At 36.2% G+C, this 26,984-nt stretch overlaps 1 protein-coding gene across 3 annotated transcripts; it reads right to left on the bottom strand.

Moving 5' to 3' along the window:
• Positions 1–505: 505 nt before the first annotated feature.
• On the bottom strand, positions 506–26,203 carry mmel1 (membrane metallo-endopeptidase-like 1). Of its 3 annotated transcripts, none has more exons than XM_081357002.1 (24): positions 26,062–26,203; positions 23,824–23,988; positions 23,164–23,193; positions 22,676–22,738; positions 22,425–22,586; positions 22,256–22,336; positions 21,655–21,750; positions 19,992–20,110; positions 18,019–18,084; positions 17,798–17,932; positions 17,581–17,670; positions 16,329–16,465; positions 15,416–15,509; positions 13,562–13,690; positions 12,879–12,977; positions 12,107–12,190; positions 11,882–11,985; positions 11,727–11,785; positions 8,466–8,585; positions 8,120–8,253; positions 6,443–6,508; positions 6,135–6,230; positions 3,967–4,043; positions 654–2,075 (listed from the first exon to the last, which is right to left on the bottom strand). In XM_081357002.1, exons 2-24 carry the CDS (start codon positions 23,978–23,980, stop codon positions 1,976–1,978), a joined length of 2,298 nt encoding a protein of 765 aa, XP_081213128.1. In that variant the 5' UTR covers positions 23,981–23,988; positions 26,062–26,203; the 3' UTR covers positions 654–1,975. The 3 variants fall into 3 exon arrangements, with proteins under 3 accessions (XP_081213127.1, XP_081213128.1, XP_081213129.1); XM_081357003.1 differs by lacking the exon at positions 26,062–26,203 and adding an exon at positions 24,070–24,158; XM_081357001.1 differs by lacking the exon at positions 26,062–26,203 and having other exon boundaries at positions 506–2,075; positions 23,824–24,187.
• Between the last annotated feature and the right edge of the window lie 781 nt (positions 26,204–26,984).

The raw sequence follows: 26,984 nt of genomic DNA, 5'->3' as shown, positions 1-26,984 counted from the left end.
CGCTCCAGATAACACATGAACCCCTGCTGCCCCATTATCCTCCGTCTCAGATCAGTGTATGAAATCAACTTCGCCAACTTCCTTCAAATCACAAACCCACTGGCTTACGGATCCTTGAGTGAGACCTTTGCTTAACGATTCCTCCTGTCCGGAAATGGTTTGGTGTTACATGCCACCTTTTATGAATAAAATTACATATTCCCTGCTGGAAAATCATGAGATTTTATAGTTGGTCCAGGCTAGTTTAGATAGGATTTGACCTGGGGCCAGTTGCATAGACATCTTACATCTTACTTTTCGGTATCAAATCAGACCAATCTATGTTTTTATGTAACGGACTTAAAAAAGTTTTGAACAGTCTTAAAGGAAAACATTTGAAGACTAACTTGTAAGACTAGTCTTTATGCAACCGGCCCCTGATAGACCAAGGTGGTTAGAGTCAACCAGCAATTTAAATGAATTTTCAATTATTAGTGTATATGCTTTACAAAAAAAAATACTATTTCAGTCTTACATGTTTAATTTAATGTTACTTGCCATTTCTTGAAAAGTTTCTTGATAATCTTGAGCAGAAAATCATCATATCAGAGTGATTTCTGAGACTGATGCTGAAAATTCAGCTTTGATCACAGGAATAAATTGTGACATTTACTAGGAATTTCCAACTTGACCACTTTAATTTGTTGTTTTTATGTGACATGAACATTTCCACCAATGATCAGATGCTTGTGAAGTATTAAAACTAAACTAATTCATGACAAAACTATTGGTTACTGCTTAAGAAAGTAACCTCGATGTACTAAAAAACACAATTTCTCTATGTTTATTTGCAGAAGTCAGTGCTGTGAGGATGTTTTTACTAAGAGAACCGGATTAAACAGGAGGACTGAAGCGCTGAAGAGCCCTCAGTCTCAGATTCTTATCCCTAAACATGCTAAAACATCCATAGGTAAGTGTTAACAATAGCAACGTACAGAAGAAGCGCTCCCTGGCAGAACACACAGCTTGTATGAAACAAATGTACGGTCTTGAGTTCTTGTCGTAACTTTTTCGTTCCTGTATTGCAGCGGCTTCCAGCATTTATCTGCCGGCTTTAACAGAAGTTAAATTACAAGGCAAGGCCATGAATAGGATCTATTAATGGACAAAAACACATGAAGCTTTAAGCGATATGGTTTTAACAGTCTTAAGGTTGTCAATTGTCAACACGGGCCCGTTTACGTAACGCTAAGCCCTCGCTTTCAAAGAAATACAGATTCTTCTGTGAAACGTACATCACGTTAGGATTTTTTGGGGGGAAAACAGCGCTCAATACTCTGGCTTTTGCCTCTCACCACTGCGTGCTTTAGAAAATAATGCCTTATACCATAATCAAAATATTTCAAGGCTGCTTATTATGAAACGAAACATGATGCCTCGACTGGGTTCTATTCAAACCACAATCTCGCTCGGCTTCCAAGCCTCCAGTTGTTGGCTGATTTTAGGATCGCTCAAGCACAACGGATGTCTTCTTGGAGAGCCGACAGAATCCAAAGCCAACCGAGGGGTTTATCCGTTTACATAATCTGGAAAAATAATCTGATGTCAATAAAACCCTCCCTCTCGTTAATGTGAAACTATTTCGTTTACATGTATTTTTCCGATGCCAAAACCTAATAACGTGTCAAAGGAAACAAGCGAACAGGACGAAATCTTGCTTAAAAGTCTCTGAACAGACGATGAAAAAGCATGCCTCTTTTTCAGGAAAACAACACCCTCACTGCGCACGTTCACGACGCCTGCACTTGTTGGTTATATGTGCGCTTTTGAAAGTTCACAGTAGACATCTACGCAGTCACACATGTAGGTGTCTACGCCATGGTCGCGTCTGTCACGTCAGACTAACAGACGGGCAGCAATAACAGCACAACAAGCTCTCCTAACCGCTGCCTTTCTTCCTAAAATATACACTGACTCCAGGAACTCCGACGGCAGGTTACCACACTCGACACTTCTCCTCGGGGTTCATGGGAGTTCCTCGTTCACAATGAAACGCTTCGGAAAAAGCCTCGAAGTTCTGAAGGGAACCGAGAACCCTGTTAAAACACAAAACAACATGGCACTCAAACCTTTATAAAACACCTACAGTGTGTCCATACAAAATGTGTTTTAATCACACTTAAAAATGTCTGAATGCCTTTTTTATATATATATATATATATATATATATATATATATATATATATATATACAGTTTAGTGTTTACAGGGACAGTGCACATTAATAAACATTTATGTCAATGTGCCAGTTTAGCCAGCTGTAGTCCCTGGGCAGGTGTAATGTCAGATAAAATACATTAAAACAAATCAACAATACTTATACATACAGTAGACCACATTTCATAAGAATACATAAAGTGCATTAAAACAAGGACAGCAAAACATAAACATTGCATTAAACAACAAAATCGCTGCAGGATCTTTTCTCTTTTCTTCAATTCAATTCACGTTTTTTGTAAGTCACTTTTCACAATACATATTGTTTTCAAAGCAGCTTCACATGTGTCTACATTAAAATTTAGAGTGATTTCTTATCTTAATTTTAGCTTAGTGTCTTTGAATCAGCTGGTGTTTTGAGGATTTTTAGTGGACGTATGAAGTCAGTTTGCTCAGGTTTTACCACATGTTATATTATTTGCATATCTAATATAGCAAACTGGGGTAAGGAAATATAAAGTTGCTTCATATATATATATATATATATATATATATATATATATATATATATATATTATACACTACTGTTCAAAAGTTTGGGGTCAGTACATTTTTTATGAAACTATTTCAACAAGGATGCATTAAATTTATAAGAAGAATTGGACATTTATAGTGTTGCAAAAGATTTCTATTTCAAAGAAATGCTGTTGTTACGAATTTTCTAATAATCAAAGAATCCTGAAAAAATGTGTCATTGTTAATAATCATAAAAGTTTCTTGAGCAGCAAATCATCATATTAGAATGACACTGAAGACTGGAGTAATGATGCTGAAAATTCAGCTTTGATCACAGGAATATATTATATTTTACATACATATGTTCAAATAGAAAACAGTTATTTTAAATTGTAATAATGTTTCTCAATATTACTTTTTAAAATAAAGCATGAGAAACGTCTTTCAAAAACATCTTACCGAAAACTTTGATTTTTAAGATCCATTAAAAATTTTAGTGGGTAGAATTTGTTAGTATCAAGAATTCTTGCTTATTTTTGCTTGAGTTTAACTCTTTAGCCGCCACTTACGGAAATTTCCGGCTTTCTGTGTTTTACTGTTATACGGTAGGGGGCGCTATTACGCATCTTCTGAAAGAGTACTGAATCTCCAGATCATAGGCGAAGGAGAAGCAGAAACAAGTGATAGCATATTTAAACTATGAGTGTGTGAAATAACGCGATCATCAACATTAAAAAGCATATAAATTAAAACCGCCTAATGTTACCGAATGAAATGTCGACCCAGGACGAGCTACAGGACTGTGAAGCTATGGGGTGTTGATGGACTTGATCAACTCCATCTGTGTTTTGATCATCGTTCTGAATCTGATCCCGACAAAGTCTTTAAAAAACACGATTTTCTCAGCTTTTTGCTCAAAATGTTGCTTTTTTTATGAAACTTACCCACATTCAAGTGTTGATAAAAAAAGAATGCATGAAGCTAGAATAAAACAGTTTTTTTTGTTTAAAAGTCGAGGGCCTTTCTTTCTTTTGATATATTGCATGTTCAGATATTCATACAATAAAATATTCTAGGGGCCATGAAACTTTTGTGAAAATGATCAAAAATGCTGGGGGTTGCTGCCAACCTCATATAAAATATAAAAAAACTGGCGGGGAAAGAGTTAATAGCATGTGCTAACTGTAACCTAATTGAATGACATTTTTAAGTGTGACTTGGATACGTTTTTTCATTTTTAATAGAAAGATCTTGCCTGTATTCCAGAGGGCTGTGTGGGTCTGTTTTGATGGACTGAATGGCGTACTCAGGGCGACAGGCGCCACACCAGACCTAAAGAACACACACACGTTTTTACATTCAATACAATAAACCCAGTCATATTAAAGTCAGTTGGACAGATGAACACATGGATTTTAAACATTATTTTTGACCTAATATGCACTTAATGCGTGAATGACATTTGTAGGATTCTGCAAAACAGATCAGTTGTGTATTTTAACACACATTTTGACATGTGGCTGTTGTGTTCAAATCCCAGTCCTTTAAAGCAGTACTCATCCCAGTGGATGACATGATTCAGCCACGGATTTCATGCCTTAAAGGAATAGTTCACCTAAAAAGTAGAATAACTGATGGGATAGTTTTCATTTTTGGGTGAACTATACCTTTAAAGGGATGATTCGGAGTAATTTCAACTTAGGGTCCTTTGCACCTAGCCTGGTTCTACCAGACTCTCGTACATTTCATTTGTACAGAGAGTCTGGCCTCGCTCCATTGAGAAACGTTTACTTCCTTGAAGGCGGGTTCTCTGTTAAAGTTCAAAACTATTGGATCTGCCCAGAGTCACTCAGAATCTGCCATAGCCAATCGCTAACGTGTGGTCGTCCGAATGATCAGAGGATTATGTTTAGAATAAGATGTCTGTCTTTTATAAAGTTTATAAAGCAACGAGAATACTTTTTGTGCGCAAAAAAAAACAAAAAAACGACTTTATTCCACTATTCATTTCCTTCTCTCTGTTCCTCGAGTCTTGATAAAGCAGCGCGTCTGTGTGTTGTACGTCACACGTAGGCTCACTATTGGCCGACGCTAGTCATGTGTGTGATCACATCAACGTCATCGTTCTCAGCCACTCCCTCTATTCGCTGATTGGTCCTACAAAAAATTTGTTTCTGGAAACCTAAGAATATACAGCAGTCCCAGACGTAGTACTGAAGGAAAATGAAATTGAGCGGAAGTACGTAGGAGGGCGGAGCCAGGCTACTTTGCACCATGACCTCGACCCAAACACCCCCCCCCCCAGAAGCCTTTTTCCTTCGGTCGAACATTATTAAAGTTAGAGCTTATTTAGAGATATCAGCCGAATGGCTTAGTGCAGACGCTAATGGATCCAAGGCTGTATCTGGTAAATTACCCCACTAATAATGCCCAGAATGGACCAAACTTCTACAGTAGTACATATAGGTTCTGTACTTATAAAATGAGGCATTGGAAAGTTTGTAAGTACATCAGGAGTTTATTTAAATAACACTTGCCTGATGGCTAATGCTACCGCTAACCCGGACGTCGACGTCACTTCCGTTATTTGGGAAAAGCCGTAAAAGTTGACTTTTTATCTCTAAATAAGCTCTAACTTTAATAATGTCCGTATTTTGGGAAAAGCCCGTAAAAGTCCTGGCAGAAAGCGATCCATAAGGATGTAGTGTAACGACGCCCAGCTCCAGGAATGCACTAATATTTTGTTGGTAGTGCCAGTTTGCAACAATTATTAGCTAACACTAAGTTGTCAACAGTTCGGAAAAAATAAATTTCTATGGAGTGTTAAATTCACTAGCTTTTCCCTTACACTTGTGAGTTCTGCAAATGACTTTTACAGGCTTTTCCTAAATCTCGGAGGTGACCTCGACGTCCGGGTTAGCGGTAGCATTAGCCATCAGGCAAGTGTTATTTAAATAAACTCCTGATGTACTTACAAACTTTCCAATGCCTCGTTTTATGAGTACAGAACCTATTTGTACTACTGTAGAAGTTTGGTCCATTCTGGGCATTATTAGTGGGGTAATTTACCAGATACAACCTTGGATCCATTAGCGCCTGCATTAAGCCATTCGGCTGATATCTCTAAATAAGCTCTAACTTTAATAATGTTCGACCAAGGGAAAAAAGGCTTCTGGGGGGGGGGGGGGGGTGTTTGACTCGAGGTCATGGTGCAAAGGACCCTAGGTTGAAATTACTCCGAACAATCCCTTTAAGCATTTATTAGACAGCCGGTAGTCGTTTATTTTCCAGAGGTTAAGCAGCACCTGTATCTTATAAGTAATGTCAGTTTAATTTGATGCAGTCTATGCGAAACTGACCTCGCATGCGCATCAAGGTGAACACATAATTACATTAAAGTGTATGTAATTCAAGGTCACATACCTGGGCAAAGTTCAGAAAGAAGAGCTGTTTATGATCCATATCCAGTCCGGGAAGATGGGGCTCCTCGCCCTCCCTCTCCAACCACTTTATATACGCCTAATATCACACACACAAAACTAATTCACATAAACAGATTTTTACATGAAAATGTGAAAAGTTGCTATAGGGTGTTTACATTTATTCATTTAGCAGACGCTTTTATCCAAAGCCACCTACAAATTAGCAACACAACTATGTGGTTGCTAAGGTGTTGAGTAGTTTTTATCAGGTTACTAATTGGTTGTTTAAAGGGAATTGATCATTCAAACCTTATATGCTTGGCGAACTCCACCGTTATCAGCAATATTCTCTCCTAATGTTGTGATGCCACTGACCTGCAACAACATGAATGTAACATCGTTTAGTGTTATTAAATGATCACATGTGGTATTAATAGTAATTATTAATGTTTTGAATTAGCTTTTACTTTTACACTTTCATTGCTCATTTTAATTTTATGTTTTTTTGTCATTTTTATTACTTTTTTATATTTAAATTTAGCTTTTAATTTTAGTACTTCAACTTATTTTATATAAATAGTAATTTGGCAACATTACTATTTTTTATTTTATTTAAAAATTTTAAGCATTTCATCCAGTATTTATATTTTCTTTTATTTCAGCTTCATTTCGATTAATAAAAAAACTATTTTAATAGCTTAATTTTAAATTTTAGCGTACAATAACAACACTGTGTAACATATATAAATCACATCCAAAGTGTGACTCAAGTATCAAGTCTGGAATGTTTGAGTTTATATTAAAATCTTTTAATTACAGACTTTGATGTCGTGACAAATCTGAGGACAGTTTGAGTTGCACGATTAATCGTTTAAAGACTGTGTTCTCGGTTCAAACACCCACACGATCTTATTCCTAAATGACAACGATTCGGCTATGTCTATTAAACATTTGACAAAGAAATACAATCTTTTCAAACACCATATAATTATAACTGTCGTACAATCATTAATAATATCACAGACGTATTGGGATAGAGGTTTACAGTTCAGATATGAACACTGATTTCTATGGTAGCGATCAAAATCACAGTAAATCACCTTTCGTAAGTAGCTTGATTGAATCATTTACATCGTTACACCAGTAGGTGGCAACAAGTGACTGTTAAAATTTTTTATTTGTTATTGAATTATTCATTCCAGAGATTCGTTAAAAAATGCTGATTCATCCAGTAATGAAACAAGTGAAGTCTTTATGAGTAAGTCGGACATAAAAAGGACATATTTTTAAATAGACGGCAGCAATTAACATTTTGTCAGAATCTCTATTAAATTATGCTATTTTGTTCAGATGTCCGTTCAGAATCGAGGGAGGATCATGATCTCCATTTTTTAAACCAAAAACTTAAATTCAACTCAATTTATCTAGAATTGTGCAGCTCTATTTGCCGGTATCTTCTGAAAGTCAATAACAATGTTTAAAAGAAGCAAAATGTCCATAACAAGTTTTCACTGAATACAGTGCATCTTATTTACTGTAATAAAAAAATCTTGCAAATAAATAAATGCCCCTTTTAAAACAAAACAAATAAATATTGTAAAAAATGACAATAGAGGTGGTAACTTGAGTACACTAATTCTTCACTAAACATTTTCAATGTTTGTAAAAAGTTAAACTTAGTCATCTATTTCTGTCTTAAAATCCATTCAGTTTTAGTGGCTAGATATTTATTTGAGTTTTTAAAATCAACCGGCAGATTTTTTTCTATTTTTAAGTGTGTTGACATTTTTATGTCAGCAAAAGTTTTAATTTGCTCTGCATTTAATTTCATTGCTTTTTTTTTTTTAGGGCAGTGGAAATGCTTGGATGGGACCCAAAGCAAGCACATTCTACAAGTACTGTAAGTATAAACTTAATATCAATTTTAATTGTTTGTTTTCTGAAGTTCATATTATTTCCATTGTACTGAACCGAGGTTCAACTTACATTTTGTCCTCCTGCAAGTTTCCAGCTGAACTGGCCGTACTGTTCCACCATGCATTTAGACTGATCCTCAAACTGCTCGGCAGAGTAGTTGCTCCACCAGTTGTTCATGTTCCCGTCCTTGTCGAAATTCCGGCCTATGAAAATAAATATTTAATTTTGTGGAACAAAGTCATATTTTTAAACAGACAAGCGTTGTGGCATGCTGGTTTGGTCCAATGGAGAATTTATCCGTGATATTTAAACCCCGTCATTTAGCACAGAGTTTGATAATCAGCAAATCCACAAAGTTTATTCATCCACAGCTAACTGATAATTAGTACAATCCATCAGATGAAACCCATATTACCGTGATCATCAAATCCATGAGTGATTTCATGTCCTATAACCATCCCGATTCCACCAAAGTTTAGAGCTTGCAGCTGTTTCTCACTGAAGAACGGAGGCTGGAGGATGCCAGCAGGAAACACTGAAGGAAAGAAAGATGAATGCATAGAAAGAGATAGAATTCAGCATAATGCATGGATAATTGACCAGGAAATGCGTTTTTGAGATACTAATTGAGTCAGACAGCTCATTTTAATACTAGTAAAGTGTTAACTTTGGAAACTTTTATGTCCCAGAGGTTGATTTGTTTTTTATTAAAACTAACAGATTTCAGCTTTTTTCTAAAACCCTTTTTTTTGAAGGTCAAATTAACAAATTTATATTAAATTGTATTTTATGAAATTGTAACCTGTATGTATTTCTAATGTACTGTATTTATTTTAGCCCTACTTCCGTTTCCCTAAGTGGTTATTCCACTTGTCAGGCCGCCATTGTAAATAAGAACTTGTTATTAATGACTTCCCTGTAAAAAAAATAATAATAATTACCAACACTAGTTTTACTATTGTCCCAGACTCCGACTTACAAAATACTATATTTGATGTTTAACAAAATTTATATATACATTTCATGTTCTAAAGTATGATAATTTAGCATGATATATTTATATTATTTATCATATTTAAAATATGATATTTGAGAACAGTTTGAGTAAATAAAGTCAGTAAAAAGTCAGTAAAAATATTTTAAATGTCTTAAAAGTAGACTTATTTTCAGAGAATGCATGGATCTTCTGAAGTATGATCATTTATTATAATATATTTAAATTATTACTTAAATTTAAAGTTTGATCATTTTATATTAACATTTTTATATTTTTGCATATACACATTTCAATATTTATTGTGTATAAATTATTTAGATGATGCCACGGTGCTTATTTGTGACATCAATCAACAATTTTCCCAAATAATGTTTTTTTATTTATAACAATTAAATTAAATTAAAATGAAATAAAAAGGACAGATTTTTAAATAGACGGCAGCAATTAACATTTTGTCAGAATCTCTATTAAATTATGCTATTTTGTTTAGAATCGTGGGAGGATCATGATCTCCATTTTTCAAACTTTCAATCAACAATTTTCCCAAATAATGTTTTTTTCAAAATGTTAGCATTCATATTTACCCAACCGTCAGTGAAATGCGAGTCATGTAATGTTTGAAGGAGTCCATTATTCCACAAATGTCATTTCCATCACAGCATGCATGGGGATTTGAGATTTGTTGGATGACATTTGTTAGTTCAGAAGAAATGTCAAAAGTTGATGGACATCGTGTTAGTGGACAAATTAAATAAATGAGAGTGTGGAAAGTGCTTTTTAAGAGACTCTAGAAGTGCTCATTTGAAAGAACGTGATGGTAATATACCATCATCACCAGTGATATTGGAAGGACAGAACGATCTCTACTGTGTACCGTCCTCCAGCTATAGAACATAGGGCTCAAAATGCCATCGTGCCGCAGTTACAGCTGCCGCTCTTGTCTCTAAAATGGCAATTCAGCTCGAAGTGTTTCCCAGATTGTCCAGGAACATTAAAATGTGCAATCTAAGAGTAATTATGTGGAAATTTCTCCCGCTGAAAATCTGCATAATCACTTGGCTTTTTGTAATCTGTGTATTAACCAGCGCTTGGCGTCCGCAGCCCATCTCTGGAAGCACAAGCTTTGTGGGCACTGGAGCCTGAAACTAGCTTTGTTTAATCTACAAGAAAAAAGCACTACAGGCATTAGAGCCATTATGACAATGGGCTGAGAAAGCGTTTGTATTGAGAGCCTTCAAAAGCTTAGGAGAAATCTGACCAGAACAAATACTTCACAAAAGACCCGCGTTTGGACAATGCTGATTTTTTTTTTTTTTTTTGCGGTTGTGGAAAGATCAGGGGTGCGTTTCCCGAACAATGATGTAACTCGCTGCTTAACTACCATACACGATGCATCGTTGAAGAAATCAACTAGCCAGTCACGACTGTTTCCCCAAGCCGTATCGTCGCAAATTTGTCGTTCAACCACGTTTGTTAATGATGTCACGCAGGTGCTGGAGTAATAACGTCTTTTAATGAATCCTTTTGCGATAGAATTAATGCTAGATTTTTTGCTATAAATAATGAACATGGCATCTGAGGACTTTTTGAGGGAGAGCAAAAACGCACCGTTTTGTGTCTGTCCCTTTAAATGCAAATGAGCTGCTGCTCCCGGCGCAGGGGGCGGAGCTTCAAGAGCTCGTGTCCTTTTACGTCACACACACATGCACTGAAAATTTCTAAAACTTTTTGCCTTTTATGTTCAAACTGAAGTCAGAAAGATGGAGAGACTCAAGAAGAAGTGACAACATGTAGAAGCAACAGGACATTTCTGAATGGTTAGTTGGTGAATTTATGAAGCTTATGTGTAGTTATCTTCTAGTCATTGATTAGCATATTCTGTCTTGATAATCTATAAATCGCATTCCCGGGGGCGGGGTTTATGTACATTTTAGGGTTAGTGATGTCACTAACCGGGAGGAATGTGGTGTAGTCTCTACCAGCCGTTTGTTGTAGTCCTTAAAAAAACATTTCTTCAAAAGCAAATATCTCCCTTTGCTTTGAACTTTGAGCGTTGTAACTTTGCAGATGTTGTTTATGCTCAAACAGCAACATTACACACTAACTAAAGTTAAAAAAGTGAAATCATATTCAACCACCCCTTTAAATCTCTTGACAAACTAAAAGACTTAAATTAAATTTGTATTCATTAGAAATAAATATATATCCTGAATGTCAGCTTGCTTATTTTGCTCAAGATAAGTATTTATTGAGTCCACATGACATGCAAACAAGAAACTCTTGCTTCTAGCCACAGGTCGAGAGCCGTCGTTCCAAACACACAACTTTGCGATGCTGTTTGCAAATGTTCATTGGAACTATGGTTTGGGAAACACCGACTCGTTGAACTATACGCTGATAACGACGGAACATAGTTGGCTAACAAACACCCCTGTTTAGGCCACCGTGAATCTGGACTAGACTGGTTTGTGCTGGTCTAGCTGGTGGACTTTTTGCTTTAAATAGACTGGACGGATTGTAAAGTGCATTCAGCCATTTTGTTGTTTCATTTTGTTTGTTGATACCGCATTACAATAAGGTCTCATTTGTTAACATTAGTTAATGCATTAGCCTATGTCAATGCCTATGTTTGGATATGTTTCTAACTATATGGATATATTTCTAACTATATGAACTTACCAATCTGGTTTCTGTTGTGTGAGTAGAATGCATTGACCACAGCTGCACCGATAATCCACCTAACACATTCATAGAGACAAAGAGAAAAAGCAAAGACTCAGTGACGGGTCAAGAAAGAGAATGTCTTTTCAAGCATATATTTATGTGTCTCGTACATGTCAGGATCCACGGGCTCCCTCAGCTTCTTATGACCTTTCTGGGCTGATGCTGCCAGGTTTTCCAGAATGTTCTCAAAGTAGTTCTCCTCACTGAAATTAAGCTGTGAACAGAAACATAATAACACATATCATAGCTGTATCATTCTTGTATTTATGTAATCAGATGCAAGTTGCTTTGAATGGTATTTTATTTTGAGCTCAAGGTTCTCTGAGTTTCCATACATGTGTGTATTCCTCGTCTAGCTTCTTATTTTCCTCCTCAAGGATGTGGTCGGGATAACCGATCTGTTCCGATATCGCCATGGCCTGCAAAACAAGAGGTTGGAAAGCGAAAATAGCTCAGAGCAAATATAATAATATTAATAATAAACCTTATTTGCAGCACATTTCATACAATAAATGCAGCTCAAAAAAATTACAATAAAAAAGCATTATAGTAAACACCAAAAGCAAATAAAAATACCATAATTAATATAAAGTAACTAAGATTAAAGATCAAACCCACTTAATAATAAATATAATAACAAAAGATAAAATCTATATGCAAATGCATAATAAAAATGGAAATTAAAAACCAAGTAATGTTGATATACCACTGTTATTGAAATTGAGCTTAAAATTAGTTGGAATATTATGTAATTAATTTGATTAAAATGTTTAATTGATAAACAAAGATAATTGTGTATAGGATAAAGTGGGGTTTTCCAAACTGGGATTTGTGAGGGAATGGCAAAGGTTTGTGAGTTGATGAAAAGCTAATAATTATAAAAATATAAAATATAAATACATTTTTTTATAAAAAGTATCAAATTAAAACACTAAAAAAATATTTTATTTTATTTCATTTGTTTACTTGCATGTCATGTGACCATTAACTGACATTGGAGAACCATAAACATGCAAATGTGTCAATATTTTAGTTTAAAGGGGTTCAGCTGACAAAAAAGTTTGGGATGAACATTTTATTTTGTTGTGGCTATTAAAACCATCTTACCTTTTCTCTGGCCTTCTCCTTGGATTTTTCATCCATCCAGCTCAATTCTTCCAATGTTTCCACATAAGCTTCCTGAATCTTTTTGATCAGTTCACCCACCTGAGCAACAGCGGAGAGACACATTCAAGTAAAAATGAAATGGTCCTTTTTTAAATAGCAGAAATAGCTATTATAGTTGGCATATCATTCATTTAATCTAATTAAAATGTATAATTTAAATACGTTAAATAAAATTTATAATAAAAATATTATATTATTAAAAAAAAATCAGCTTAAAACTGATTAAAAACACTAATTGTTACTTTTTTTTTTTAGAAGGCCTATGTCATGTCAGCCAAAAAGGAAAAGTCGTTTTCCATCATTTTGATGAAAGATGATGAAGTAATTAAGATTAATTTTGACTTCATGCTGACTTTAAAATGAATACAACTATTCGACTGTCCTAGAAATACTATGTAAAGCCACATACATCTTTATATTCAATGCAGAGTTACATAAAATCATCTCAGATTAAAAATAAACTTAATAAACTGAGATGACTAACAGTCAAATCACTGAACCCGTCGTTGGACCAGTCTAAATCCATTTGTGTGATTGTTCTGATTGTGTAAAGCATAGAAAGAGGATGTTCCTGTTATGTCTAGCTGTGTGTTTTTAGGGCAGAGTTGGTGTTTTAGTGTTACCATGCGTTTGCTGTTTCCAGAGAAGGTTTCCCGGACGTACAGCGCTCCGACGGCGTTCTCCATGTTGCCCTGGACGTAGCGGACACAGTCTCTCCACCTCGCCTCCTCTACTGTAGTGCCATGCAAAGCCTGAGTGAACACACACACACCAAAAAAATGGGACCAAAATAAGGTTGAGAACACCATGTTAAATAAGTAAGGGATAATGTACATCCAGCCGTTTGTTATCGCAGAATAAACCCTGACAGGGTGATCAGGGCAGTCTTGCATTAGCCTGAAGGGGTTTATTCTGAGATAACAAACGGCTGGATGTACATTATCCTGCTTATTACACGGCTACTTGACACATAAGTAAATAAAGACACGAAATATTGTCGAATTATTAGATCTTTAAACACAAAGCTTCCGCGGAGAGAGCAGATGCAGTGCGGACATTTAAGGGTTACGGTACAGTCATACCACTTATTACACAGCATTTCGCCACATAAATAATAATGGAGATATTGATATTGATTTAAAATCGTACCTGTTTGTTATCTTATAACTCAACAGAGTACAAAACAATCGTCGCAAAATGGCAGCAGCTTCGTTTGAATGAAACAAAAAAGAGCGAGTCCACGATACTGGATGACATAATTAAATAACTGTACACAAAATATTGATTTGAATGAGTTTTAATATTTTATTAGCCCAACAAAAAACGCAAAACTTCCACAAAGAAAAAACGTTCCTAGCAAGCGTATAGTGCTGACGTCAGTTACCCGGATGAGCCTGTGTTAACAGATTTTACCAGTTGTTATTGGGGAATAACATACCGCTGGATGGCGCGATTGACCAATCAGAATCAAGTATTCCAGAGAGCCGTGTAATCTCAGGGAATAACACAACTTGGAATGTTGTGACTGACCAATCAGAATCAAGTATTACAGAGAGCCGTGTAATCTCAGGGAATAACACAATTTGGAATGTTGCGACTGACCAATCAGAATCAAGTATTCCAGAGAGCCGTGTAATCTCAGGGAATAACACAACTTGGAATGTTGCGACTGACCAATCAGAATCAAGTATTCCAGAGAGCAGTGTAATTTCAGGGAATAACACAACTTGGAATGTTGCGACTGACCAATCAGAATCAAGTATTCCAGAGAGCAGTGTAATTTCAGGGAATAACACAATTTGGAATGTTGCGACTGACCAATCAGAATCAAGTATTCCAGAGAGCCGTGTAATCTCAGGGAATAACACAACTTGGAATGTTGCGACTGACCAATCAGAATCAAGTATTCCAGAGAGCCGTGTAATTTCAGGGAATAACACAATTTGGAATGTTGCGACTGACCAATCAGAATCAAGTATTCCAGAGAGCCGTGTAATCTCAGGGAATAACACAACTTGGAATGTTGCGACTGACCAATCAGAATCAAGTATTCCAGAGAGCAGTGTAATTTCAGGGAATAACACAACTTGGAATGTTGCGACTGACCAATCAGAATCAAGTATTCCAGAGAGCAGTGTAATTTCAGGGAATAACACAACTTGGAATGTTGCGACTGACCAATCAGAATCAAGTATTCCAGAGAGCAGTGTAATCTCAGGGAATAACACAACTTGGAATGTTGCGACTGACCAATCAGAATGAAGTATTCCAGAGAGCAGTGTAATCTCAGGGAATAACACAACTTGGAATGTTGCGACTGACCAATCAGAATCAAGTATTCCAGAGAGCTGTTTAATAAAAATAAACAGAACCTATTGGACTGAAACAGTAGCGGACCAAAAGTGAGTTTTAAAGCAGGCGAAGTTAAATGCCATGAGAGCTCTCCTCTGTGTGTGTTTGTTCCGAGTGCGACTGACCTTTCTGTAGTGCGCTCTCACGTCTTTGAAGCGACGGCTCATACTGTTGACCCTCTCCATGATGAGCATCCATGCCAGATAGTTCTGCAGAGTCCTGCCGAGATCACAAATGTGCAGATCATTTAATATCATACAGCACAAAGCTATGCAACGTGCATTTTGGCATTCACATTTCTTAAATTCAACTAATGTGTTTGTTGTGGGTTGTTATTGCTAACCAAAAACTAAAAACTAAAAACATTTTCATTAAATGAAATAAGTTTAAGAATTAAAATCACTAAAGCTAAACCTGAAATAAAAACCTAAATAGAAATATATATATATATATATATATATATATATATATATATATATATATATATATATATATATATATATATATATATATATAAAAATACTAGAACTAAATTTAAAAATGAAAACTTCTTTAAAATTTGAATAAATACTATAATAACTTGAATGCAATGTAAATCGCTTTGGATAAAAGCATCATAAATGTAAATGTATATTAACAGTGTACAGAAAATGTCCTTAATAATTAAGTTGTTTCTCCATATATCAATACGATTAAATGGAGCGCAAATTAGAAGAGATCTTAACAATGTCTTAATCTGTGTTTAAAAAGTGTGTCAAACTCAGAGATCTCAACTTGAACTCAAATTCTATGCTATCCGCATTCATTTACTCTCATTGTGTGTCATTTATTGTCTCGTTTTATTTCTCCTTTTAGCAAGTTTAGGATAAGCACAGGTGACAAAGTTGATACTTCAGTGGGACATTCACCCTTTAAGTCGTCTCATCTCGGAAACCACTGAACCTCTGAGCAATATGCATTTCTTCTGGATGACCATAATTGACATGACAATGAAGAATTAACTAACATGTGTCAAACAGCGTCACCTAAGAACATCACCTGTGACTGTGCTTGGAAAGAACGCTGTGGAGCTTCTCCAGGTACGGCGAGCAGTACACAACCATGGGCTCTTCGGGTCGCACCGTAACGGACACGCTGGACATGATTCCCTGGATGTAGCGCGTCCAATTAAAGCCCTGACATTTCATAAAGAGAAACGAGAAGCATACGTGCTCTAATGAGAAAACAATGATGTTCCTGGATCAACAGGGGTTTGTGGGAAAGTGCAAAAACAATAATAATAAAAAGCTGTAACTATAATTTATAAAATTGACCAAATTTGACATTATTACATTTATATTCTGTCTTCTAAAGACTGGCGGGAGATCATGAAATTAAAGGGTTAATTCACCCAAAATTTGTAATTCTTTCATTAGTTAGTCGTTCCAAACCCGTTCATGAGAGCACCACGAAGATGAGGGACAGAAATCATTGATCAATGTTTAAATCTGAATAAAAGCCTAAATTAATTATGTTCATCATGTAACCTGATCGAGTCTATTCAGAAAATTTGGACTAAACCGCTGAATTCATATGGATTAGTTTTACGATATCTTTGTGAACTTTTTGAAGCGCCAAAGTGTTGTAGCTGTCAATGGAGGGACAGAAAGCTCTCAGATTTCATCAAAATTACCTTTGATTTGTTTTCTGAGGATGAACTGAAGTCTTGCGGGTTTGGAGTAATTAATGACAGAATTTATATTTTTGGGTGAACTATCCCTTTCATCACAATTATTTTGTTGTATTAACAACCATAATTTCTCATCAGGTTTAGACTGTTTAAAAGTTTGGGGTCAGAAAGAAATATTTTTTTTTATTCAGCATCAAATAAATAAAAATCGACAGTAAAGACATTTATAATGTTAAATGCACCAAATGATTAGAGCATCAAATCATCATATTAGATTGATTTCTGATGTGACACTGAAGACTGGAGTAATGATGCTGAAAATTCAGCTTTGATCACAGGAATAAATTACATTTTAAAATATATTCTCATAGAAATATTTAAAAAGTGTAATATTATTTCGAAATATTACTGTTTTTACTGTATTTTTGATCAAATGAATGCAGCCTCTGTGAGCAGTAGAGAGAAATCTTACACAAAGCTCAAACTTTTGAACAGTAGTGTATATTATAACAGCTTTTACTGGTGCAGTTTTCATTGACTACACTAAAGACTAAAGGGGGACCTAGAGTAAAAGTAAAAAAAATCCCCTTCCGTTAAAAACCCATGCTTTTCTGCCCTTACATTGAGGTTGAAAGCTTGCTGCACTTCTCTCAGTGTCATTTTGTTGTAAAGCACGGTGATGTCATTGCGCTCTTCTGCAGGTGAGGTAGCCTGTTGAAGTCAGAAGGGCAGAAGTCAGATGCAAACGCTTGACCGGAACGCATTTCAGACACTCAGGCCAACTTCGAGCGTGTTATTCTTTTGGTTGTTGTGTTTTACCATCCCCAGTTAAACTCACGTTAGCAATGTCTGTCTCCAGCTCCAACACTTGAGTCATGTCCTCCCACACGCGCTCTTCATCTTGGGTCAAGTTCCTGTCTTCTCGTGCGATCCTCGCCATGGAAACCATGAACTCCAGGTAGGACTCACGCACCTGCCCACAAACACGACCGAGGATCTGCTGATTCATGTAATTACAACAAAAGCATTGAGGGAGAGAATGGCTCTCACAAAACGTACCTTCTTATAATTCCCATCGCTGAGGTAATAATCTCTTGAAGGCATTCCTAGTGCTGGCTGGTCAACCTGTGCAATCAGAAAGACATAGTTAAATGATAAAATCACTTGTCATGACAAACAATCTTCTATATTCGTTATCTGCATCGCTTTTGGGTGCGGCGTGCATGAGATCATCCAATAGTGCTCTGTTCATAATTAAACCAACATAAAATCACATTAACTCATGCTCCAAATGGCATTTTAATCAGGGTGTATTATGTGAAATAAATTGCAATTAGCCGCTGTGTGTTTTCAAAGGTGATGTGCCACTAAAACAACCAATCTATCAAACCGACAAGTACTGATGTGATTACCAGGGCATCATAAAGCAATACCATGCTACTTTGATATACACCATGATGCTGAATAATTGCCATATTTATATACTACTCTTTAAATGTATGTCCAAAATCGTGGTATTGCATATAGGTCCACGTCCAGAAAACCATAGTAGCATCATCATACGCGTCCAAAAGACTGATAAACATAGTATTTCTATTGTATATACAGTACATCCAAAATGGTATTACCATATACACAGGGCCTAAAACTAACTTTTTGCCACACCTGCCAATGGCCGGTGACAAATTAATACAATATAACTAAGATACAAACAGTGATAATAAAACAAACAGTGCTTTTCAGGTTTTTCAGTAGTTTTCATGTACAGAAATTTAATTAAGTAAGCAAATGTAAAATAACACCGCATAGACTTCATTATAATAAATTAAACATCCTTATTAAAGTTATTCAGTCTAGAGCAGTGAGTGATTTTTTCTTAGTCCTTTGTTGTTTGATTAACATTAGAAACACAGAAATATTAGGCTGCTGTCCCTTTAAAGGGTTAGTTCACCCAAAAATGAAAATTCTGTCAGTAATTACTCACCCTCATGTTGTTCCAACCGCGTAAGACCTTCGTTCATCTTCGGAACACAAATTAAGATATTTTTGATGAAATCTGAGCCATGTCTCACTCCTCCATAGGCTTCCAGTGTGACCGAAACTTGCTGGCCCAGAAAAGTTATTAAAGAGATCGTTAATATAGTCCAAGTAACTCCAGTGGCTCAATCTTAAGTATATCAAGCGACGAGAATACTTTTTGTGCGCAAAAACAAACAAAAATAACGACTTTATTCCACTATTCATTTCCTTCTCTCTGGGCCTCTAGTTGGTTCGCGTAGTGTTTTTGCGCAGCGCGTCCGTGTTACACGTCACCACGTAGGCTCACTATTGGCCGACGCCGGTCATGTGTGTGATGCGTGATGACGTGCAACACAGACGCGCAGCGCAAAAACACTACGAGGCCCAGAGAGAAGGAAATGAAAAGTGGAATAAAGTCGTTATTTTTGTTTGTTTTTGCGCACAAAAAGTATTCTCGTCGCTTGATATACTTAAGATTGAGCCACTGGAGTCACTTGGACTATATTAACGATCTCTTTAATAACTTTTCTGGGCCAGCAAGTTTCGGTCACATAGCAGCCTATGGAGGAGTGAGACATGGCTCAGATTTCATCAAAAATATCTTAATTTGTGTTCCGAAGATGAACGAAGGTCTTACGCGGTTGGAACAACATGAGGGTGAGTAATTACTGACAGAATTTTCATTTTTGGGTGAACTAACCCTTTAAGAGTGAATGCACTGATCTAATATATTGATACAGTATACACTCGTTTACTTTCTTAATTGTTTACGTTATGACCTAACCGACTATGTTTACTAGAATACTCGCTTTTGCCATAATTTTGTGTGAATTTGTCCACTCAAGTGCAAGATGACGTGAAAGAGAGCTCACTTTATTATTCGCACGTTGACTGAGACGCGGCTTTCTGGACGCACGCTTTAGATGTGTGGCATAGAAAACATAGTAGCAGTACAATGAGTTTTTTGCTAGTCATACATAAATGTAAATTATACAGGATGTTCAACAACTTACATGGATAATGTAGCGGCTGGAGTCGCGATCATCTGGCCACACAAACATCTCCAGCACGGCCTTCTTATTGTACCGAGCGTTCAGAACAGCCAGCGTGTCCTCCAGGCTCCACGCTTGCTCTGTAAGATCAAAGTTTTGTGGCTTTAGTCCATGTCTGTTCACTTTGAGGCAATCTATATGCTGTACAACTAAATAAGCATGTGCCCAAAATCATTTTTTGCGCAGATATGCGTTTATTATGTTTAGATCTTACTCTATTATCAGCAATTTTCAAACTATGAGAATGGTGCGAGTCGATTCTTATGAATAATTAAAAGAGTTGTTCCAGTTTGAATCAGCCTGAAGAATCCTTCACTGAATGAATCTGTCAGTATGGCAACTGAATCAAAAAAGACTCACTTACTAAACTGCAAGATCCATGTCAATGCATCATTACTTCAATAAAGAAGGGCTGGTTGATGCATACACAGCTTTTACAGCATACACTGCTTTTTAATAGTTTAGGAAACCTGTTCTTTTCCATGCTGTGTTGTTTTATTCTCATTTTAAAGCATCATTAGTCTTTTGATAATGCAATGAAATGAACTGCCAGTTTAATACTTTGACAAGGAACATAAATGCTAAGATCAAATGCATTTTTATCACATATTTCACTAAAAAGAACAATCCTCTCAATCTGTCCTGCCTCAACTTTCTTTTTCATTAGGTAATAAATCAAAACATGAAAGAAAATTGCATTTTAAGGGATCTTGCATCATGAAATCATATAAATACACTTTTCTTGCATGTGATTCATCAGTGCAGGTTTTCCAATGAAAACAAATATATTTTTCTCTGAAACGACTTCAGTTTTCAGCCAGCTTTCTCATTTGTGGCTCCATTCTCCATTTCACAATCCAGTTAATTCCCAATGGACACAATCAGGTCCTACATTTTTTTTGTTACACATATAAATGCATCACATTATGGAAGTAAAAATAAGTTGCAAACACTGTTTCAAAGACTTTAATAACCACAAATGATGCCAAATGACTGCATTGCACATCATCACTGGTCAATTTCTCTTTTATTCAAAATTCTGGGAAGAAACTATTTTAAATATTACCTATAATAAAACCCAGTGTACTAAATTGCCCTTTGTTTGCACAATCAGACGGATACTAGTAGATGCAGTAAAACATAATTACAGGCTGGTTTTCCAAAGGCCAGTTCTGGTTAAACGTCTCCAGTGGCATTAAAACCAACATTAATTACCTGTCCATTGCTTTAAAGACACATAATAAATCTGTCAGCAAAGGCCAGAGTGTGTGTTTGGGTAGATGTATGCATATGAAGATTCAATTCCAGCGATTTTCTTCTATTACATTTAATCATTCTGCCCTCTGTCAAGGTCTATAATGAGGCACAGTGCCAATAATCACGGCGGGTCACCGTCTCGTCCTCTCACCCTCCTCGACGGGGCTCTATCTCCCTCTACACATGACAGATGAGCAGGACGGCCACTGCTCTGTGAAACCACTGGACTTTCCCATCAGTCCAGCGCCTTATCTACACCCAGCGACAGCACGGCTGGAGCGCTTGCATTTATCCCATTTAGATAAGCTCAAGATGCTGCCATTCTCTGCGCGAGTGAATTAGAGACGGCCTGCGCTATCTCCAGTACCTGATGTGCCGTTCCAGACCTCAGAGGCCACGGGCCAGTCGCCGATACTGTCAATGAGCCCGAGAAGAGGCTGCGAGTCGCGCTGCTCTATCAGAACTGCAGGGGGAAGCAGAGAGACGAGGCCAAGTTGGTTCAAATCTTTTTAATAGTCAACTATAATAACCCTGAAACTAACCAGCTTTGAGATGCATCATAACATTACAGCGTGTAATTCAAAGCCATTTGAACTCATCCAATAAAGCACTGCTAAAAATGTAGCAGAATCAAAAATGGCATTGCAATATATAACACTGATTTACAGTATAAAATACAATGTGTTCATTAAGTTTAATCACAAACACATACAAATGTCATGAAACTCCATCATCTGCAATGATTTATGGAATTGCACACTATACGTGTAAAATAATTCGTTTTCGAAGTTGTAAATAAAACGATGAAACTACATGAAAATACTATTTCAGTCTTTCTAGTGCAAAATAACACGTTTAATTCAATGTGTTAAATTTCTCTGTATTTCTATTTTTTACAAGTAGTGGTAAATCATAACAGAAACAATATAACAGAGTACACGTCGTCGATCACAGTGTTGTGTACTCACTCTCGTTCATGCATGAGCTGTAGAGCGTTTTGGCTTTCTTGAAGGCCTCTCTGTCGTCCTTACTTTCCATCTCCAGAACTCCTGTGAGATAATGAATCAGCACCAACAAGACGAAGCTGTTTAAAAGAAACAACACTCATGGTGTTTGTGTGAAGCTGACGTAACCCACCCTTGAGCACGATCTCCAGCTCGTCTCTCAGGATATTGAACACGCTGTGGAGTGAGCTGGTTTCGGGAATGACGTGCCGCTCGATCCAGCCTCCACATGCGTACTGGTAGAAGTTCTGGCACGGCTCCACGCTGGGGTCCATGTTCTGGAGCAGTCGGGCCGCTGTGGCATTGACATGAATCAAGAAATGATTTCAGATCTAGAATATAAGTTTGGACATGGTATATGAAAGTAAAGCTTTCAGTCATTACCGGCAGTGACGCACTGTGGGGTTGTACAGACATTGCTGTCAGCTTTTGATGGATATTTCAGCCCTATTGTGATGTGGTGAGATAAACAACACAATTGAGGTTAACGTCTGGCTGAGATCATGTGACATAATCCACTCAACAGTCCAGCTCTATAGTCAGAGCTTATTGCTTCAGCTTAACACTGCAGGCTAGCATGTAATATAATGCAATTTATTGAAATACAGCTTCAGTTGTTCACTCACTTACCAAAGGTTAGCCATGAGAAGAAAAAAAAACTGACATTGTGGTTGGTTTCAATTGTTAATAGTAGTGCATATGTGTAGTACATGTATACTATGTGCAAACATATTGTACAGTATATGGAGTGATTATACAGAATTTATGGCAGGGCAAAACTTAAAGAAAATAAAAAACAGCAGGATTTAAATGAACGGTGTGGATAAAAATCAGATAAAAATATTTATGATCAACTTAACAGCATACTTTACCTTTTGAAGAATCATTTATGTTAAAACGCTCTGAAATATAAAAAGAAAATGCAAGATCTTAAAGAATATAATTGGATGTGAGAACCATTTGATAGATGCTTTTGGCTAATTCTACATTTTATATTTATGTCAAATTTATGAGATATCATTATATGATAATTCTATACACTTAAGTTAGTAATAAAAGTGTATATATATATATATATATATATATATAGATGTATATATATGTATATGTATATATATATATATATCAAAAGGTACTGTATGTTATATATATATGAAACATACAGTACCTTTTGATATATATACACACACACACACACATATATATATATATATAATGTAATATATATATATATATATATATATATATATATATATATATATACATATATACATATATATATATATATTAAATAAAATAATAGTATATAAATAAATGTACAAAAACAATCATACAATTTTTATATAATTCATTTATAATTACAATTTTTTTTTTCATTCTGGTTTTCAAGTAAGTTCCTTCAAAAGAAAGGTTTCACCGAGCTGCTCCACATGGGCTATAAATAAATGAACGCTGGATATTTCTAACAAAGATCGTGAGCATGTCTGTTGTGTTGTTTGAGTGTTTTGAACATGAGTGTGACGCGTGCCCACCTCTCAGAGCTGAAGTGTAGAGCACTATGAGTCCAGCCAGAGCACAGCTCATCAGAAGAACAATAACTGACAGTCCGATCTCCACCACAGTCCAGCGATGCTTCCTCGGTTTAGTGCTTTTCTCCATGATGTCCATTTGGCTCTCTGATTTTCCCATTCTTGGAGCTGTGGAATAGAGTATTGAAGTGTTTGTGGAGAGGGCCGAGGTGCCACAGGTCATCTGAGGATCCTGCCTTACACTTTTACCTCCAAAGAAACAGCATGCGGTAGCTGCTACTGAATAACAGACTCGTACAGAGATTTCACTGAGAATTAGGACGACACGTGATAGACACATGACTAGAAATACACAGTTTGACCCACGAATTTCAATGACTTTTTCCAGTCTTTGACTTTTTAATATAAATAATTTTATGACGATTACACTAGGCTATATGTATTATATAGTATGTATTTACTTTGGTAATATGATATCATTCCTAAATGAAACGACACATTCAATACAAAAATGTGAGGCGGGTGATTTAATGCATGATTTCTTGCATCGATTGATTGGATTGTGTAAGGAGGGAGGTAGTACGGTGGCCGAGAAGTGCAAAACGAACCACAATTCCGAAAACAAAACAACAAATTTATAAACGCAATGAAAATACTAAAAACTATTTTGTTTTCGGGAATTGTGATTTGTTTTGCACTTCTGGGCCACCGTACATTAGGCCAGAATAGTGCGAATCTGAATCTGAATGCGCGTTTGCTATAACAATACCATTTTTTTCCACTAGTCTTTCTTTCTTTCTTTCTTTCTTTCTTTCTTTCTTTCTTTCTTTCTTTCTTTCTTTCTTTCTTTCTTTCTTTCTTTCTTTCTTTCTTTCTTTCTTTCTTTCGAATAACCTGCAATGGTGAATCGTTAACAATAGGACCAAGAATGCATATTAAGAAAGTAAATTGACTTTAAGACATGAGGCAAGCAAAGCATGAGGCAGTTAATGTAGCTGATAAAAGTTAATGTAGTTGATCTATTGATGGTTATATTATTGTAATAATAATGCACTCAGAGTAACAGCTTTGTTGTGTTTAATTTTTAATGATGGCTAGATCCAAACGAGGGTAATATGAACCATTCTCGGGGTGTCTTCAACCACATCATGAAACAACGCATGTAAACTGTGGTTTTAGAAAAGAGTTTTTGCTTCATGACAGCCTCAGCACTTTTTCTGTCTTGGAAGCTGGAAAGAGCTGATAAATTTCCTGCAAAATTTTTAATTTCCGGACTCATTTGATGTCTTAAGGCAAAACAGTAATCATAGAAAACAGTCTCACAGAATAGTTGCTTTTCTATTGCATTTTTAGTCACATTTGTTTTAAAGCTCTCAGCTATACACAAGGCAAAAATGATCTGTGTGCTTTTTGATTGTAATAATGTGTATATGTGTACGCACTATATCATTGAAGAGACTATTTGCATTAAACTACGATATAGGAAAAATCAGGAGAATCACATTTGTATTTTGAATAGCCTATATATATATTTGGTAACACTTTACAATAAGGTTCATTAGTTAACTACCTTGACCAAACAATGAACAGCTGGATTTTTATCCATTTATATAACAAAGATTAATAAATACTATAACAAATGTATTCCTCATTGTTAGTTCATGTTAGTTAATACATTAACTAATTAACCTTATTGTAAAGTGTTACCATATATTTATATAGTATTACACAACATCTGCCCACATCAATAAAATGCCCACATATAAGTTTAGCTTTTCTGCAGGTTATCTGTCATTTGCAATTAGACATCATAAAAACTGTACTAATAGTATGATAAGTTTGAAAAGAAGTACAGCATGTCACATTCATTTCATTTTAACTGTCATGCGTCCAATTTGTATTTATCATGGGAAGCACTTGTAAGCGCAGCTCATCTGCATGTGTGCAATGCATTAAGAAAATTAGCTGTGAGAGTAAATGATGGTTGTAGAGTCCCCTGCGGAAATGCCAATCTAGTCAAGAAAAACCAGAAAGCAGCACAGAAAAGAATCTGCATTACTCTATACAATAACTCAATAATTGATGTGCAAAATCAGTGAATCGTTAATTAAAGTCCTTTTACAAACAGCTGTTGGCATCCATCATCTCAGCACATAACTCCACCTGTAAACTACAGAAAAACTGTTCCCTTCAGTTCCAACACAAAACACCCTCATGCTGTAGAATGTGAAGCGTCCGTACCTCTCTGATGATGGGGTCCTTGTTTGCCCTGTTAGGACGCCTTTCAATTTCACAAACACCCCTTCTGAGTTTGCACCCAGAGCTGGTGTGTGGTGAAATGAAGCAGCGTCCGACAGCTGGGTGTCGGGGAAGCTGTCTGTTCTGATGTTCCTCTGACTGACTGAGTGAGTGAGTGAGGAAAATGCAGAGGAAGAGAGAGAGAAGGAGGGATGTAAAGGAGGAGGGGCGATCGAGAGACGTTTGTGCCTGATGATGGGTGTTTTTAGGAGAAATCAAGAGGAGCTTTCAGAGGAGGGTCAATTATCAGTAATATATATATGTGTGTGTGTGTGTGTGTGTGTATGTGTGGCCTGGTAAACCTTACATTATGGGAACATAATGTCCCAAGATGGCAATATCCAAAATCTTTGTCCTTGTGTGGAAAATTTTGCGTCCTCATGAGGAAAACGTGTTTAGTGTAAGGGGAAAGAAGATATAGATTGTAGCATAAAAATCATTATGAAAAGTCCCCATAATACATGAAAACACAACATGTGTGTGTGTGTGTTTGTACAACTATCTTTGTGAGGACCAGTTTGAGTTTTTTAGACCATTGGAGTGAGGACAAAGAGAGTAAAGTGAGGACATTTTGGCCGGTCCTGACTTTCTGAGAGCCTTTAAAGGCCTGTTTGAGGGTCAAGACTTGGTTTTAGGGATCAGGTTATAATGAGGTTAAGGGTCGGTTTAGGGTAAGGGTTCGGTTAGGCACTTAGTTGTGATGGGTAAGGTTAGGGTAAGCGGCTGATTGCATTGTGTCAATGAATGTCCTCATAAAGATAGATGTACAAGAATGTGTGTGTGACATATGAGCCAATGTTTAACACTTAGAATTATGTGGTTTGTTAATAGTATTAAAGTGAACCAGAATAAAAACTTCTTTTTTT

The sequence above is a fragment of the Scardinius erythrophthalmus genome (genome assembly GCF_964197995.2).
Source record: "Scardinius erythrophthalmus genome assembly, chromosome: 25".
NCBI classification, from domain to species: domain Eukaryota; kingdom Metazoa; phylum Chordata; class Actinopteri; order Cypriniformes; family Leuciscidae; genus Scardinius; species Scardinius erythrophthalmus.
Note: the sequence above shows the minus strand (reverse complement) of the source record. Positions and strands in the feature narration are given on the sequence as shown.

Excerpts from the sequence above, each read along its gene's own strand:
- mmel1 (XM_081357001.1), bottom strand. The coding sequence starts at position 24,160 with ATGTGTCTATCACGTGTCGTCCTAATTCTCAGTGAAATCTCTGTACGA. Across the intron at positions 22,587-22,675 it reads CCCACAGTGCGTCACTGCCG|CGGCCCGACTGCTCCAGAAC; the intron begins GTAATGACTGAA and ends TCAATGCCACAG. Across the intron at positions 20,111-21,654 it reads GGTCTGGAACGGCACATCAG|AGCAAGCGTGGAGCCTGGAG; the intron begins GTACTGGAGATA and ends TTGATCTTACAG.